The 15,365-nt window shown below is 37.7% G+C and overlaps 1 protein-coding gene across 2 annotated transcripts in view; it reads left to right on the top strand.

Annotated features, from left to right (window-relative positions):
* pald1.S (phosphatase domain containing paladin 1 S homeolog) overlaps window positions 1-8,791 on the top strand; it is a 125,511-nt gene extending 116,720 nt beyond the window's left edge. For both annotated transcript variants that reach the window (XM_018227573.2, XM_018227575.2), the window contains one exon: window positions 7,175-8,791. In XM_018227573.2, the coding sequence (XP_018083062.1) occupies window positions 7,175-7,324 (150 nt within the window). In that variant the 3' untranslated portion in view covers window positions 7,325-8,791. The remainder of the gene's footprint in view (window positions 1-7,174) is intronic.
* Window positions 8,792-15,365: the final 6,574 nt, after the last annotated feature.

Here is a 15,365-nt window from a genome sequence, read left to right on the forward strand (position 1 = left end):
ACTGAGTTTCCCTTTAAAGGAGAAGGAAAGGCTAAAATTAAGTAAGCTTTATCAGAAAGGTCTATATAAATGCACGAGGAAACCCTCAAAGTAATGCTGCTCTGAGTCCTCTGTCAAAAGAAACACTGCTTTTCTTTCCTTTTATTATGTATACATGGACTTCTGTATCAGACTTCTTTCAGCTTAAACCTCCAGGCAGGGCTTGAGCATGCTCAGTTTGTTCCTCTCTCCTTCTCCCTCCTCCCCTTCCTGGTGTAATCTGAGCCCAGAGCTACGAGGGAGAGACTTAGGCAGGAAGGGATGTCACACCAAGCTAATATGGCAGCTGCTATCCTAAACAGAGAGAGTCTCTAGAGCTGTTTACTCAGGTATGGTAAAACATTCTACAGAATAAATATAGTGTTCTAGCTTGCACTATTGTGGCTAATCTATTGGTAATAAACTGCCTCTGTAGCTTTCCTTCTCCTTTAAGGATAGTCCCCTCTTGTAAATGCCAGATCATGTTAAAATAAAGAAACTTTCGACAACAGCATGGAACAAGGTTAAGCCAGACAGGGAAATCAGTAGCTGCTACTTGTAGTTGACGAGAATGATGATTCACTGTTTTTCTAGTGCATAATAGCTTTCTAATAGAAAACAGTAAAGCATTTTATAGCCACCTACACTAGTAGCCACTAATATTTCCGTATGGCATGAGCCTTTGTCAAGTATGGGGGTCACTTAATCTTTCATCACAAAGATCTCCCTAGGGGTTCATCCAATAGCAGTTTTTTTTACAGAAACCAAGAATTGCACAGTGTCTTTATTACCATAATTTGGAGTGTTGATGGATGCGAGAGTGACCCTTGAAGGAAGTACATTTTAAGATTCTAAGCTGCCGGACTGTGGAAAAAAATGTGTTAATTAAAGGGCCACTAAGCCTAAACCATGCAAGTTGTGCTTATATGAAAGAGCACACTGTACTATTCACACAAACAGTTGTCAAAGTTTCCATATCTTAATTGAACCTAAGGCATATGATGTTGCATGTGGTCGTTTTACAGCTCACCGGGGGAAGCAAATTACATATTGAATCTCTACTTCCTGCCATGTCTTAGCTCATTAGAGCTGAGCTACCGTTTGCAAGGGGATTATCCTGAAGAAAAATTCTGTTTTTCACAAAATGCTATAGTATGAGTAGAAGTGCAGGTAAAAAATGGAATAAGATGGGTTGAAATGCTGGCAAGTAAAAAACCAAACACTTGTTTTTAAATTTCCCTTAGTAATAGTAGCCTGGAGTCGTGCAGAAGTGCTGTACTCCAAGACAATGGCCCTGGAAACCTGCTCTCACTTGTGCCTCCTTGCACAGTAAAAAGCCTGCACATGCAATTAGAGTCCTGCAAGGGTCCGGTTGGCAGACCCATACCCAACCCAAACCGCTGACCCACAAAAATCCTTACCCCTTCCCTGCTACTTGACTCTACTTACACTAACTGTGCCATTAACCTGGCCCAGGGAACCTAAGGAACTGGAAGTGATGTCACTGCGGAGGCAGATCAACTTTTAACTCTGAGAAGTGGGGAGTAATGCAATCCTGCAATCGACCCGGATACCCACAAAGGGTACCCACGGACTGGGAGGAATCAGTTTGTATTATACAGATGCCAATGAACTTCCACATTCCTCACCAGTTATTAAGACTAAAATCCAACAACATTTGTATAACCTATATAAAGTAATTCTGCCCAAAATGTGATAAAAACAGACGTAACATGGCTCTGCGCAAGTGTGAAGCGGTCATGTCTGATTATTCTCACTATCATTAATTCTAGCTGCCTCTAAGTGCCATTCAACTCAATTCATTAATATAGGAAAGGAGTCATCAGGAAGCAGCTCTGGTAGAATCTGTAGGCTCTGCATGAAAGAAGGTCTTTACACTGAAGCTCTATCAGTCTCGCCCACTTAATAAAGTTCTGCATTTTCACTGACAACAAGTACAGCATTGTAACGTGTGCGGCACAGTGCCAACCACAACACCGTTTGCAAACTATAACAAACTCTTCAAATGTGGCTTGGAGAATTTTAAAGAGCTAGCCTTGTACTGGCCACTCAGCTGCTGTCACATACTACATCGATTGACATCCGCTGCCCTGTAACAGTGTAATTGGGAGTTTAAATGTCAGAAGACTTGTGCATTGACATTTTTCAAGGGTATGTTGCTAAAGACTGGGCTGCCATTGAAATACTGTCATAGTCCCTCAAAGACTTGTATGGTAAGGAGTGGTAAAACATTTGATTATTTTGGGTAGCAAAAGCTGTAAGCTTATTTAACCCTTATTTAAGCTAATTTTATATCATGGGGCCAACAACCCATTATTGATCCACTGAGATTTCAGAATACAGTACAAGTATTATGATAGACTGGCACACTTTCTCGTTATTTATTGAAGTTAATTGCTATTGATCGACAAGTTTCTTGCCACATATGTGATTTCTGATGCAGTTGCTTCCTGTTCTACTGAAAGAGCTGGGTGGCATCTTTGAATGAAAAAATATAGTCTTCTGTGCATTTTCTATGCAAGGAACACAGTCCAGGTGCCATTATTATTAGTGGGTTATTATATTTTTTATTTCTGTTTCGTTCTTTATATGGTACCAACATATGATTTACAGAGACTGTTTCTTATTCACATCAGTCCTTCCCCTGGTGCAGATTGAAGTGCATACAAAACACACTTACTAGGATGAATTTTTCATCAGGAGCCAATTAACCTGCCTGTATGTTTTTCAAGTGTCAGGGGAAACTACTTGCAACTGAATACAAAGTAGATCTTTTTGTCAATGCGTGGATAGACTGACATTATAGCTAAACCTAATAAATTATATTAAATACACCAGGGCTGTTCAGGTTGGATGTGGCCCTAAAAGGTGTTTTTTAAGACTGCATACAAGTCTTTATATGCTATAATTATTTTATTACAGCCCCTGTTGAGCATGTAGTATAATGGATAAGCATGCTAATACATGGAATATGCCCATTTTAACTGATGTAATGGAATTTTGTTACATTTTTTTATTGCTCTAATATTGGTAACAGTTTGACCCACTAAGTAGCAGCAAGTCATATTAACTTGCCACTGGTATATTGGGCACATCTGAGCTAGGGAAAGGCAATGATAAGAATACCAGAGGCCCAATCATACAGAATTAAAAAGTGCTGCAAAGAATAGCAAACAAATAGTGCTGTAGTGGAAAAATACAAATAGCCTTCAATATAAATACAGAGCTCATTTTTGTTTTTACCCCTAAATATGGTGCTGCATTTTATAGCACTTTAAATGAACCTCCCCTGTGGCTTTAGGTACATATTCTCATGTGTCATATTTCTTGAAAGTTACATGAATGGTGAGGAACGGGCTTAGGAAAAGAAAACCAATATATGAATCTTATTGCATAATAGTAAGATATCATTAAAACTAAAGTATTTGATTTGAGTGTTGAGCATTTAAAAAGCAGTCTGGCCACCCCCTAATATTGGAATAATGAAAACATTTTAAAGACCAAGGCCTGTCTAGACGGATATCCCGTATACTTCTCTAAGCTAACCCATGTTTTGTGGACAAACGTTTGCATTATTGTGTGAAAGAAAGGCTGCATTGTATCGAAACGTGACACTTTCCAGATTTGGTACCTGAAGGTCATGGTAGTAAAATATAAGAAGGCTGCAACCTCTAATCCCCTTTTTTGTGTGTATATAGGTTGTGGTTGTAATTTTTGGATCATAACTAGGTGCTAATGTTGATTGTAATATTGAAATGAAAGTTAAAACTACCAGTGGCCAAACATTTTGAAACACAAGCGTTCCCAGATTCCAATATTTACCTTTTTTTAATTGTCATTTAGACTAGCGAAATGTAAGCAAGCAATATTTAATTCCCTTTATTGTCTCTTGTCCAAAATACTTTTATAATTATCATGTAATCTATATTAAACCAGAGCTTTAAAGAATGGTGCATGTTCCCTCATACAGTATGAACGAATTGTGTTGCCCCCTCCTAATTATCAGTTAACATTTTGGAGAATTTGGACCATAAAATGGGCAAACTTGCATGCAGGCCCTGAATTACAGAAATCCATATGTTCTTTATACAGGTATAGGACCTATTATCCAGAATGCTTTGGGCCTGGGGTTTTCCAGATAATGGATCATTCCGTAATTTGAAACTTCATACCTTAAGTCTACTAGAAAATCATGTAAACATTAAATAAATCCAGTAGGATGATTTTGCTTCCAATAAGGCTTAATTATATATTGGTTTGGTTCAAGTACAAGCTACTGTTTTATTATTACAGGGGGAAATGAAATCATTTTTAACAATTTGGATTATTTGGATAAATTAGAGTCTATGGAAGATGGCCTTTCCGTAATTCTGAACTTTCTGGATAATGGGTTTCCAGATAACGGGTCCCATACCTGTACTATATTTGCATAGCACCTACATATTCTACACTTTACAGTGTATAATTTATCAAGCCATGCTTTATGTCCTTGCCCTTGTAGTCTTACAGTATAATTTTCCTACCATATCTGTATCCGAGAGGAAGACAAAGCATTCTGGGGTTACTGTCACAATCATGAAAAGATCATAAAATCTCCAGTTCATAATAAGCTGGTGGCAGTTAATCATTTGAAGGCCATTTGTGTAAATATATCTTTTTATGTGTATATTGTAAAATATTGTTAATCAGCATGCTGAGTACATTATGGGGGATATTTATTAAAACTCACATATTTCTCATTTTATTAAAAATAATAATTCAACCTAACTTCCAACCAGGATTTGGAGCTTCAAGAACTGTAGACCATTTGAGGTGAAAATATAAAGTTTGACACAAGCTCCAAGGATTCTTTTGTAGGCTAGCAGTCCATATATGGGCTACCAAACAGCCAATCACAGCCCTTATTTGGCATCCCCATGGGCTTTTCCATGCTTCTGTTGTCCTCCAACTCTTTTTTACATTTAAATGTGGCTCACGAGTTAAAAAGGTTGGGGACCCCTGTTCTAAAGGATGGATATGATCTACATTAGTTACAGTGGCAGTGCAGGAGAGAGCAATTCTGATTTTTCTATCAATTGGAGCTTAAATTCTAAGATGCGCAATCATAGCTTTACTCACTGGTTAGAAAGCCTATAAGACTACAGTGTCTAAGAGGCAGCTATAGTAACCACTGGAACCACTTGCCACTGTAAACATCAGAAAATGTTAGCAAGCCTTAAAGGAAAACTATACCCCCAAAATGAACACTTAAGCAACAGATAGTTCATATCATATTAAGTGGCATATTAAAGAATCTTACCACACTGGAATATATATTTAAGTAAATATTGCCCTTTTACATCTCTTGCCTCAAGCCACCATTTCGTGATGGTCTCTGTGCTGCCTCAGAGATCACCTGACCAGAAATACTTCAACTCTAACTGTAACAGGAAGAAGTGTGGAAGCAAAAGACACAACTCTGTCTGTTAATTGGCTCATGTGACCTAACATACAGTATAGTGAATCCTACGATCCCAGGGGGCGGCCCTTATTTTTTAAAATGGCAATTTTCTATTTATGATTACCCAATGGCACATACTACTAGAAAAGTATATTATTATGAAAATGGTTTATTTACATGAAGTAGGATTTTACATATGAGCTGTTTTATGCAATATCTTTTTATAGAGACCTACATTGTTTGGGGGGTATAGTTTTCCTTTAAAGATTTGTCTTTTGAATTCCCATCAGATACATTTGTTGGACCTAACACACTGGTTAGAAAAGTAGAAGCCACACGTACTAAGAAGTAGAAAGAGCAAGACATATAGAGGGAATAAGTGAGATCTGTTAGTCTTCTGTGGCCTGCTCTCCAAAAAAAACCTTTCTGTCAGACCTTTAGACCTCCACACCCACCTTTCCTGGTGCCACCCCCAATCTACAGTGAGATGTATTACTGGAGCAATGCAGCTTATAGATGGTAATTGTTGCATACTGAGAATCTAGAACAGGGCTTCTTATTCATAACAGTAAGGATGAATGTGCTGGATGCAAACACGCACACTCCTGTCCCTTGCAGTATGAAAGTGGCTGCAAAAACAGCTTACATTCATTTTTTCTCTGCAGTTCAAGGTAGCAGGGACTGAAACAAGAACTCTGTTGATGGTTCGAGGGATTTTTACAATCCTTTCGTTACAGCTATCATGTATGGAGGCTGGCTCAAGTTTGTTTAGTAAATTATGAGGCTGGCATGCCCCTTCCTTTTTTTAACCTTATGCCTGCCAGAGGAATGCATCACTTTACATATTAAAAAAAATATTTAAAAAAAATAGCTCAAGTTGTGGTTCTTCTAAATAGTACAAATCTGTAAATATAAGTTAAATTGTATGTATCTTTATATGTGTATCTATACACATATTTTTAGTGAGGGTTTTTTTTTTATTAATTTCTTCACAACATTTTTTTCAGTCATATGTTGCATGTACTTGCTGTTTTCTCTTAAATAGGGTTGGTGTAGAAAATAATGTTAGACAAATTTATCCATGGACCAAACAAATGGACGAAATTTGTATGTGTATCGCCAGTTGTAAAATTAGACTACTAGCCTCAGGGCTGCCATCAGGGGGTTACAGGGGTAGTAATGGGGGGCCCGGCTGTGCTGCCCCCCTTGACAGCGCCAAAGCCATGCCGCCTCTTCCGAAGTCACAAAAAGACCCGAAGTCACGAAACGAGCCGAAGTTGAAGTCTCAAAGCCACAAGTTCAGTTCTACTGAACACCAATGTGCGTTTTTTTATTTATTTCTTAACCCATAGCCAACAATGTATTATTTTAATTTAATAATAATATAATTAGTTTTTTAGCACTGATGTCTGTGTTGTCTTTTAAATGTGGGGTGGGCGGGGCCCTGTGATTTCTAATGGCGGCCCTGACTAAGCTTTTGTTCAGGGTTAGGCAGCAACAGACCAATCAAAGTTATTACTTATCTGTTACTATGGATTAGGGGACCTCTTTATGACTTTCTACATACAGTATGGAACAATTGCCTAGCTGTTAATGTTATTTAATTGTGCCTGTGTATTTGCCTGATAGACCTATGGCACTGCATAAGATGTCACTCCTTTTTGTTTCATTTTTTCGTTTCCATTTTGCATTTAGGTGGCATCCAAAGCTGGGGTTTACGATGTGCTGAATCAGCTGGGATTTAGTGAATTTGAGAATGCAGAAGACCAGCCCCTATGCCGGCTCCGTTATCGCTGGCAACAGCAAAACACCAACCAGCTTCCATTTCGAGGAGAATTCATTTAGGAAATGTGGCACCTTCACCAAGACATTGCGGCAGACGGGACTTGGTTCATGAAATCCAAGAATGGACACAACAAAAACTGCCAGCCAAGATATTTTAAAGGAATTCATTGACAAAAATAAAATAAATAATTATTTTAGAAAAGTACGTGATTGGAACAGATGATGGAATGTCATAATCAGAAGGAAAATATGGATTCTTTTACCAGTTTAAACCAGCACGTTCCATATTTTTATTTCAGTAATACTGTCTTATCGCTTTTTAACAGATATGATGGTGGGGAAGGCCTCTATATACATTTCTCATAATCTGATTTGTATCTTTGACACGTTTCTCATAGTTCAGTTATAAAGAATAATAACTGACTCACAGAACAACTCAGTATGGCCATTTGTATGACAGTCGGTTAAATATCTGTACTTTCTAACAGTGAAAGTCCAGTCCACAAGGACAAGACACAGAGTCATTTCAGTAAGTAAACTAAGTGTAATATTTTTTGTTTCATATCGGGCTGTTTGGTACTTTAGTCCTTTAGAGTGTTAGCAGGTTGGTTGCAGCTTTTTTTTCTTCAAGATTGGTTACACACAAAGGAAAAAACAATGATTGCATTGAGGTGATCATATCTTAGAGAAACATGACCTCTGTTCACTGATCTATCCCCATGTGCTCAGGGTAGGCTAGACAAAGTGCTCCCACTGCTTGTGTTGTAGTATAACTGGGGTTTGCATGGCAATTTGATACAGTTCAAGTCTGTTTGAAACTGGATTGTTTGCACAGATAATTGGGGTTTCTCATCCACTACTGCACCTTGTAGTTGTGATTTATGTATATGTTATCCTGTCTAGTCTGTGAGCCCAGAGTTACTGTAATCTGTATCTTCAGTCCAACAGGCTAAATGGGATCAAATAAAACACACTGCAAAGCAAGTCCTGGATGGGAGTACTCCCTATAAAACCCAACTGGTTGATGGGACTCCTGTTGGTCCAATTGAAATTAAATGAAAATCACCAAAGTGTATTGAGCCTAACTCATGTTTTATTATATTTCCCATACAAGGTTAAACTGTGTATGTAAAGGGCTAAATATGAACACAGTTCTTTCATGAAATATTCCTTGTTCTTTATTGCTTATCATACCCGTGTCATTAATGTTTGCTTCAATTGACATTTTATAGTTCCTTTCCACTGCAGTTCCCCGATGCTCGTATATATACAGTATATATATATATATATAATAAGTACGGAACCTGTGTGATTAAAAGCAGAAGATGTAATTCTGTCTCATGAGATATATGAGCAACATGAACCTAGGAACCATATTAGGAGGTTAAATATGGGATATTTTTCAAGTTAGTTGATAATGTTTTACGTTTTATATCTGTTCTGTACAGGACTTTATTGTAGATTACAAGTTTGTGTAAACCAATTATGTAAATTGTTAGCACGTCTTTTATATACACATGGATTTTAGAATACAAGTATGATTTCCTTAGGCCACAAAGGCCATTCAAACAAACAAAATGTTCTTGCAACGTCCATTAGAAGCATTTCATGGAGTTTATTGAGTTAAAGGGGGAAATATACTGTGGTCTAGATTAGGTGTTTAGTAGAAAGATGCAAAGGAATAGCTAGTTGTTTGCACATTCATTTAATGGGTATTTGTATTTATACTTGTGCACAACAGAAAGTCTGTGGGGGACCAATCTGTGGATCATCCAATAATAGTATAAACAATATGGAATCTTCCACTCATGTATATATAAATATGTATAAACATTATATGGTGTTACCTACAGACAATACAATATATGCTGTGCCAGAATTAAGAACTATTTAAAAGGGTACATTTCCTTTTAAAGGCGAAGGAAAGGTGAAATCACTGGGGATGCCAAACATTAGGCACCTCCAAATGGTTATAATCACTTACCTGATACCCTGCTGCTCCTGTTAGCAGAAAACTGCACCAGCCTGGGGTTTTTTCATGTAAACGAATAGCTTGTTGTTTGCACATTCCTTCTCTGGGTATTTGTATTATACATGTGCACAATAGAAAGTCTGTGGGGGACCAATCTGTGGATCGATCATGTAATAATTGTATAAACCGTATGGAATCTGCACCCCCAGTGATTACTGTATAATCCCTTACCTTATACCCTGGTGCTCGTGTTTTTTTCAGCGAGCACCATGGAGCAGAAGAAGAGGATGGGTCTGTGGTGCTCGCTAAGAAGAACCTTGGTCTGGTGCCGTTTTCTGCTAACAGAAGCAACAGCCTGGGGTATCAGGTAAGTGATTACAATAACTGTGGGGATACCTAACTTTTGGAACCCTTCCCCCCCAGTGATCCCCTTTCGTATCCCTTTTAATTAATGATTTTTTGAGGGACAATAATTAGTTAGATGATACTTTACTGAAAATTAATAGTAAATGCTAGAAAGTTACAAATTAGCCACAATGTAGTTGGTGCAGTAGCACTGAGGCCTAGAAGCTTTTAAAGCTCTCAGCCGGAGGGTGGAGGGAATTTATAGGAGTTTTGGCTACAGTTTTGCAGTTGGTAAGGTGCCATCTTATTTGTCCAATTATGGCTTGCACAGCCCCTTTTTAACATCATAGACACCTGTTAAATGAAAGCATGCAGTATAATTTCACATTGTTATAGTTAAGGCTGAAAATTCACAATTGTGCCAAAGAACTTTTTGGTTTGGTGTAATTTTATTGCACAGAGAAGGTATTTATTTACCTTTATACTTTGGACAGAAATGAACCTGTCTCATACTATACTAAGATTTCTGCCACTTTCCTTCCAGGAATATTTCTTGAGATATTGTCGTTTTCAGAAAAGAAACATAGATTTTTACAGAGTATGTTTTATATAGAATTTAGTAAAGATCTTTCGAGATACAAATCTTCAAAGGTAGAGAAACTGTCCACGGAGTTCTGCCAATATCTCTGGGATAGTTATAAGCATTTTACTTGCTGATCAGCTTTGTTCTAGACTCCACATGTCTCCACCTGCTTGACTTCATTCTCTATTCTGTGATGTGGGAAGAAAACAAATTCTGCCCTAAAATCTATTAAGCACCAGTGACAACATTATATGATCCAAGGAAAAAATAATCCATTCACCGATTTTTATTTTAATTGACTGGGAAATCCACTCTGGCTGAGAGGTGAAGGGGGCTATAGTTCTAAAAACACAGAAAACCCTTACTTTAGAATTGTAGAAGGCATGGAATAAAGCTTAGGGAATCACTTAGAAAATCAGTAGTTATTCAAATGATTGGGTTTTGGTCACAAGTAATGTCTCAGGGTATTGTAATTCAGTATTCAAATGTACAGGTATGGGACCTGTTATGCAGAATGCTTGGAAACTGGGGTTTTCCTGTTAACGAATCTTTCCGTAATTCATTCCTTCGGTTTACGAGAAAATAATGTGAACATTAAGGGGCAGATTTATTAGGCTTTGAATTTAAAATTCTAATTTGAATTGTATTTAAGGTCATTCGGCTAGGGAATTTTTCAAACTCGGTTCGAGTTTTTTTTAAATTTTAATTAAATTTCCGAGATTCAACAAACTCTGGCCCTTTAAGACTTAGAATTCAATTATTCGCCACCTAAAACCTGCTGAATTACTGTATAAGTCAATAGGAGAGACCCAGGGATCAATTTGGTGACGTTTGTAGCCTTCCTGACATTCAAGTTTTATACTCGGAAAAAACTTGAATCAAGTTTTTTTTTTTTCAATTTGTTTCGAATTCGATTAGACCGAGTTTTAACAATTCACTTTTATCAATAAATTTTCCCCAGTCGAATTTAGAATTCAATCAAATTTAAGGGAGTTTAAAAAAACTCACATGAATTCGAAATTCGACCCTTGATAAATGTGCTTTTAAATGAACGCAATAGGCTGGTTTTGCCTCCAATAATGACAACTTAGTTTTGATCAAGTACAAGGTAATGTTTTATTAATACAGGTATGGGACCTTTTATCTGGACCTGTGGTTTTCCGGATAACAGATCTTTGTGTAATTTGGATCTTCATACCTTAAATCTACTAGAAAATAATTGAAACATTAAATAAACCTAATAGGCTTATTATAAGGATTAATTATATCTTAGTTAAAGTGCTGTTTGTACTGCTTGGAATATTTGGATAAAATGGAATCTATGGGAGAAAGCTTTATGCAACAGAGGATATATATACAGAATATATATTTATATAATCCTGGAATGCACAATAGAGTGCTTCCAATGGAAATCTATTAAATGGACTAATGCACTAATGTACACAATAAGGTCATTTTACAGCCAGAAGAACCTAAGAGCAACTGCAACAAATTAAGTCAATTAACAGTGGCAAATTGGTGCAAATGGAGCTTAGGTGCAGTCATCCAGATTTATTTCTTCCTTGACTTATTCATCACACAGACATTTCTAGTAACTACTTCTAGGAAAACTGCAGTCAAAGTGTGGGCAAAGCTGTCCATTTTTACTATGCAGGGTCAAACTTGGCTCCTCAGCATACAGATCATTTCAATGGTGATAAATATGTTATTTACCTGTCGCTAACATCAAGCATTAGACTGAGGGGCCCATTTACTTAGCTCGAGTGAAGGAATAGAAGAAAAAAAACTTTGAATTTCGAATGTTTTTTTTGGCTACTTCGACCATTGAATGGGCTACTTCGACCTTCGACTACGACTTCGAATGAACGATTCAAACTAAAAAACGTTTGACTATTTGACCATTCGATAGACGAAGTACTGTCTCTTTAATAAAAAACTTCGACCCCCTAGTTCGCCACCTAAAAGCTACTGAAGTAGCTGAAGGTCCCCATAGGCTTTCTAAGTATTTTTTGGTCGAACAAAAATCGTTCGATCGATGGATTAAAATCCTTCGACTATAACGATTCGAAGGATTTAATTCGAACGAATAGCGCTAAATCCTTCGACTTCGAAGTCGAAGGATTTAACTTCGACAGTCGAATATCGAGGGTTAATTAACCCTCGATTTTTCGACCTTAAGTAAATTTGCCCCTGAGTATCTACATGACATATATACTAAAAGGGTAAAGTTGTACATCAGGGATGACATCCTCGGGGTGTATGGGCTCAAGCAGTGCATGGCAGGAATTCAAAATCCTATTTCTTCAAATGTATATGCATTTCTATTGTGTGAAAATAGAATAAAATTGACATTTAACTTAAATAAAGGTTTCTTAATGTTTCATTCATCTCGGTCTTGGTACACAGTATCTAAAGGAGATAAATCTAAAGCAATTTTTTGAGTACAGGTATCCATTATCTGGAAACACACTTTCCATATAGCTCTAAATTATTCTAAGGCCATCTCCCATCCACTCCATTTTAATGAAAATTTTTGAAACTGTTTCACTTTTCTCTGTGATAATAAAACCATACAGGGCTTTGTACGTGATCCCAACTAAGTTGCAAGAATCCATCTTGGAGACAAAACAATCTTGTTGAGTTTATTTACTGTTTTAATGATTTTTATTAGACTTTAGGTATGGAGATCCGAATTACTGAAGTGCCCCTTATCCAGAAAGCACCAGGTTCCGAGCAGTCTGGATAACAGGTCCCATACCTTTATTCTTGAAAAAGTTTCCACCACCCCCACTCAATTAAAATAAAGAAGCCACTAAAAAGAGGAGTGCAATGTTTTCAAGAATCCTCAGGGTGTCCATTTGCTTTAGACCAACAATCCCCATCCAGTGGCTCATAAGCAACATGTTACTCACCAGCCCCTTAGATTTTCCTCCCAGGTCCAGCTCCCAGCAGGTGCTTAGTTTTGAATCTCTGGTGTGGAGGCAAGTTTGGTTGAATAAAGCCAGGTGCACTGTCAGATTAGAGCCTCCTGTAGGCTGCCAGTCCACATAGGGGCTACCAATAGCCAATCACATCCCATATTTTGCACCCCTAGGATTTGTGCATGATTATGTTGCTCTCCAACATTTTTTACTTTTAACTGTAACTCTTAGGTAAAAAAAAGTTTAGGTACCCCTACAGTTTAGACTTAAATGAAGATTAAGGAGCATGCTTTTAGTTGGGAAAGCTGTTCGGTCTCTTTAAAGATGCCAGAGACTTGACAGAGACTCTGAAATCTTTAAAGCGACCAAACAGCTTTCCCAACTAAAAATCAAAGAGTCTGGGTATATTTATTGGACATGCACCTTGGGTCTATCAAAATTGCAACATAACTATCAGCATTACAGTAAATTTACCAAAACAACAAGCATTTGTTATTCTGTCAGTTTAGGTCATTAATTGGTTTTTTTTAACAGAATCTCAGTTTACATAGTTTGTATAAAGATGATTTGTATAGATTTCTGCTGTCCATGTGCAGCGTTTTGCAGATTTTGGGCTCGTAATGAACAGAGACTGCAGAAGCCGAAATGTTTCAGATGTTGTAAAATCTGCTGTAAATGTATTATTGCATTAAATACTGGCCCTTGCCAACATTAGCCAATACTAAATCATTCTGTTTAGGCTTTCACTCAACTGTTGTGTGCTTCTAGGATCACTGTTTAAATACAGTTGTATTTCATTTTCTATTTAAAAAATTAAAAAAAAGTGTTTAATGTTGCCGTGGGCTGTATCAACTGATTTCATGGGGAAAAAAGTACAAGAAAGGCCAAAACTGATCAGAAACTGATCTATTCAACAAGTTCTGTCACCAAATTGCCCATTTTGGTTCTGTTTTCTAGTATTCACAGAGAGTGTTAGTACAGTGGCCAAAGAAGAAAAGGTAAATATATATTCCCTGCCCTAACCCTCTACCACTTATCAGGCACCCCTTAGCACTTGGCACAATGCTGCCACCCTAAAAAGCCTACAAAATCCAGTGCTCACCCAACGACCATATAGGGGCATTTTTTGGCATTCTTCCACATCGAAACAAACTTTTTGCAGTCCAAATCAATTACATGTTTTGTTTATTTGTGTGAAAATTACAAATCAATAACTCCAAAGATATGAATTCAGCTGTACCTGTTGATATGACTTTATTACTAGCCATGAAAACAAAAACCATGGAATTTGAATATTGTAAGAGGAAAGATTGATTCACCAAAATTCTAATCAGGCTCTATCCATATAATCCTGAGCATTACTTATGCTAATGAATTGTCGTTATGGTTTATATTTCTGATTAGTTTTTACATTTAGGTTTATGTCATATAGAGACTTGGCCCTTCAATACAATGTGCAACTAATAGTCACATGGGGGCAGATTTACTAAAGGGCGGCGTGACTAGCGTTAGCGAAAATTCGCCAGCGTGACGTCATTTCGTTACTTCGCCGATTTACTAACGGGCGCAGGCATAACTTCGCTAGCGAAGGAGATAGACTCTAGCGGTACTTCGCTCCCTAACGCCAGGCGAAGTTGGGCTCTGGCGAATGGACGTAACTACACAAATTCACTAAGATGTGGATTTTACTGAACGTTACCTCTTGCACCAGACTTGCCTTCGCCACCTCAGACCAGGCGAAGTGTAATGAATTTTTCATTAGTGTAATGTAATGAAAAAACGCTGGTGATTTTTCAGGGTGATAGGCTGCAAAAGATCAAAATCTTTTTTGGGTACCCGGCTTCCCCCCTACATTTCCTAACATATGGAACATAAACTATACACTGGGCTCATGTGTAGGGCATTATAACAACTCTATTTTCTTTATTAAGGTTTCCCTGGGCTTATGTAATGTATTTGCTGCAACATATATGTCTATTCAACTTTAACTTCCCGTCGTATGCAAATTAGGCAACGATAGCGCAACTTCGCTTCGCCTGGTGCAGTAACGCTAGCGCAATTTCGCCAGCGTTCAGCGCCCTGGACACATCTTCAGATTTTAGTGAATTAGCGTTGTCCTGGTGAATCTACGCCTGGCGAAGTGTTGCGCTGTAAGCGAAGCCGTCGCTGGCGAATTTTCAGAGGTTAGTGAATTTGCCCCATGGAGTCAATACAGTCAGTCTGTCCTAGAGACAATGCTTTTTGCATGTTCTAGCCCTCTAGCATCAGTTAACTGGTCAT

The sequence above is a fragment of the Xenopus laevis genome, chromosome 7S (genome assembly GCF_017654675.1).
Source record: "Xenopus laevis strain J_2021 chromosome 7S, Xenopus_laevis_v10.1, whole genome shotgun sequence".
NCBI lineage: Eukaryota > Metazoa > Chordata > Amphibia > Anura > Pipidae > Xenopus > Xenopus laevis.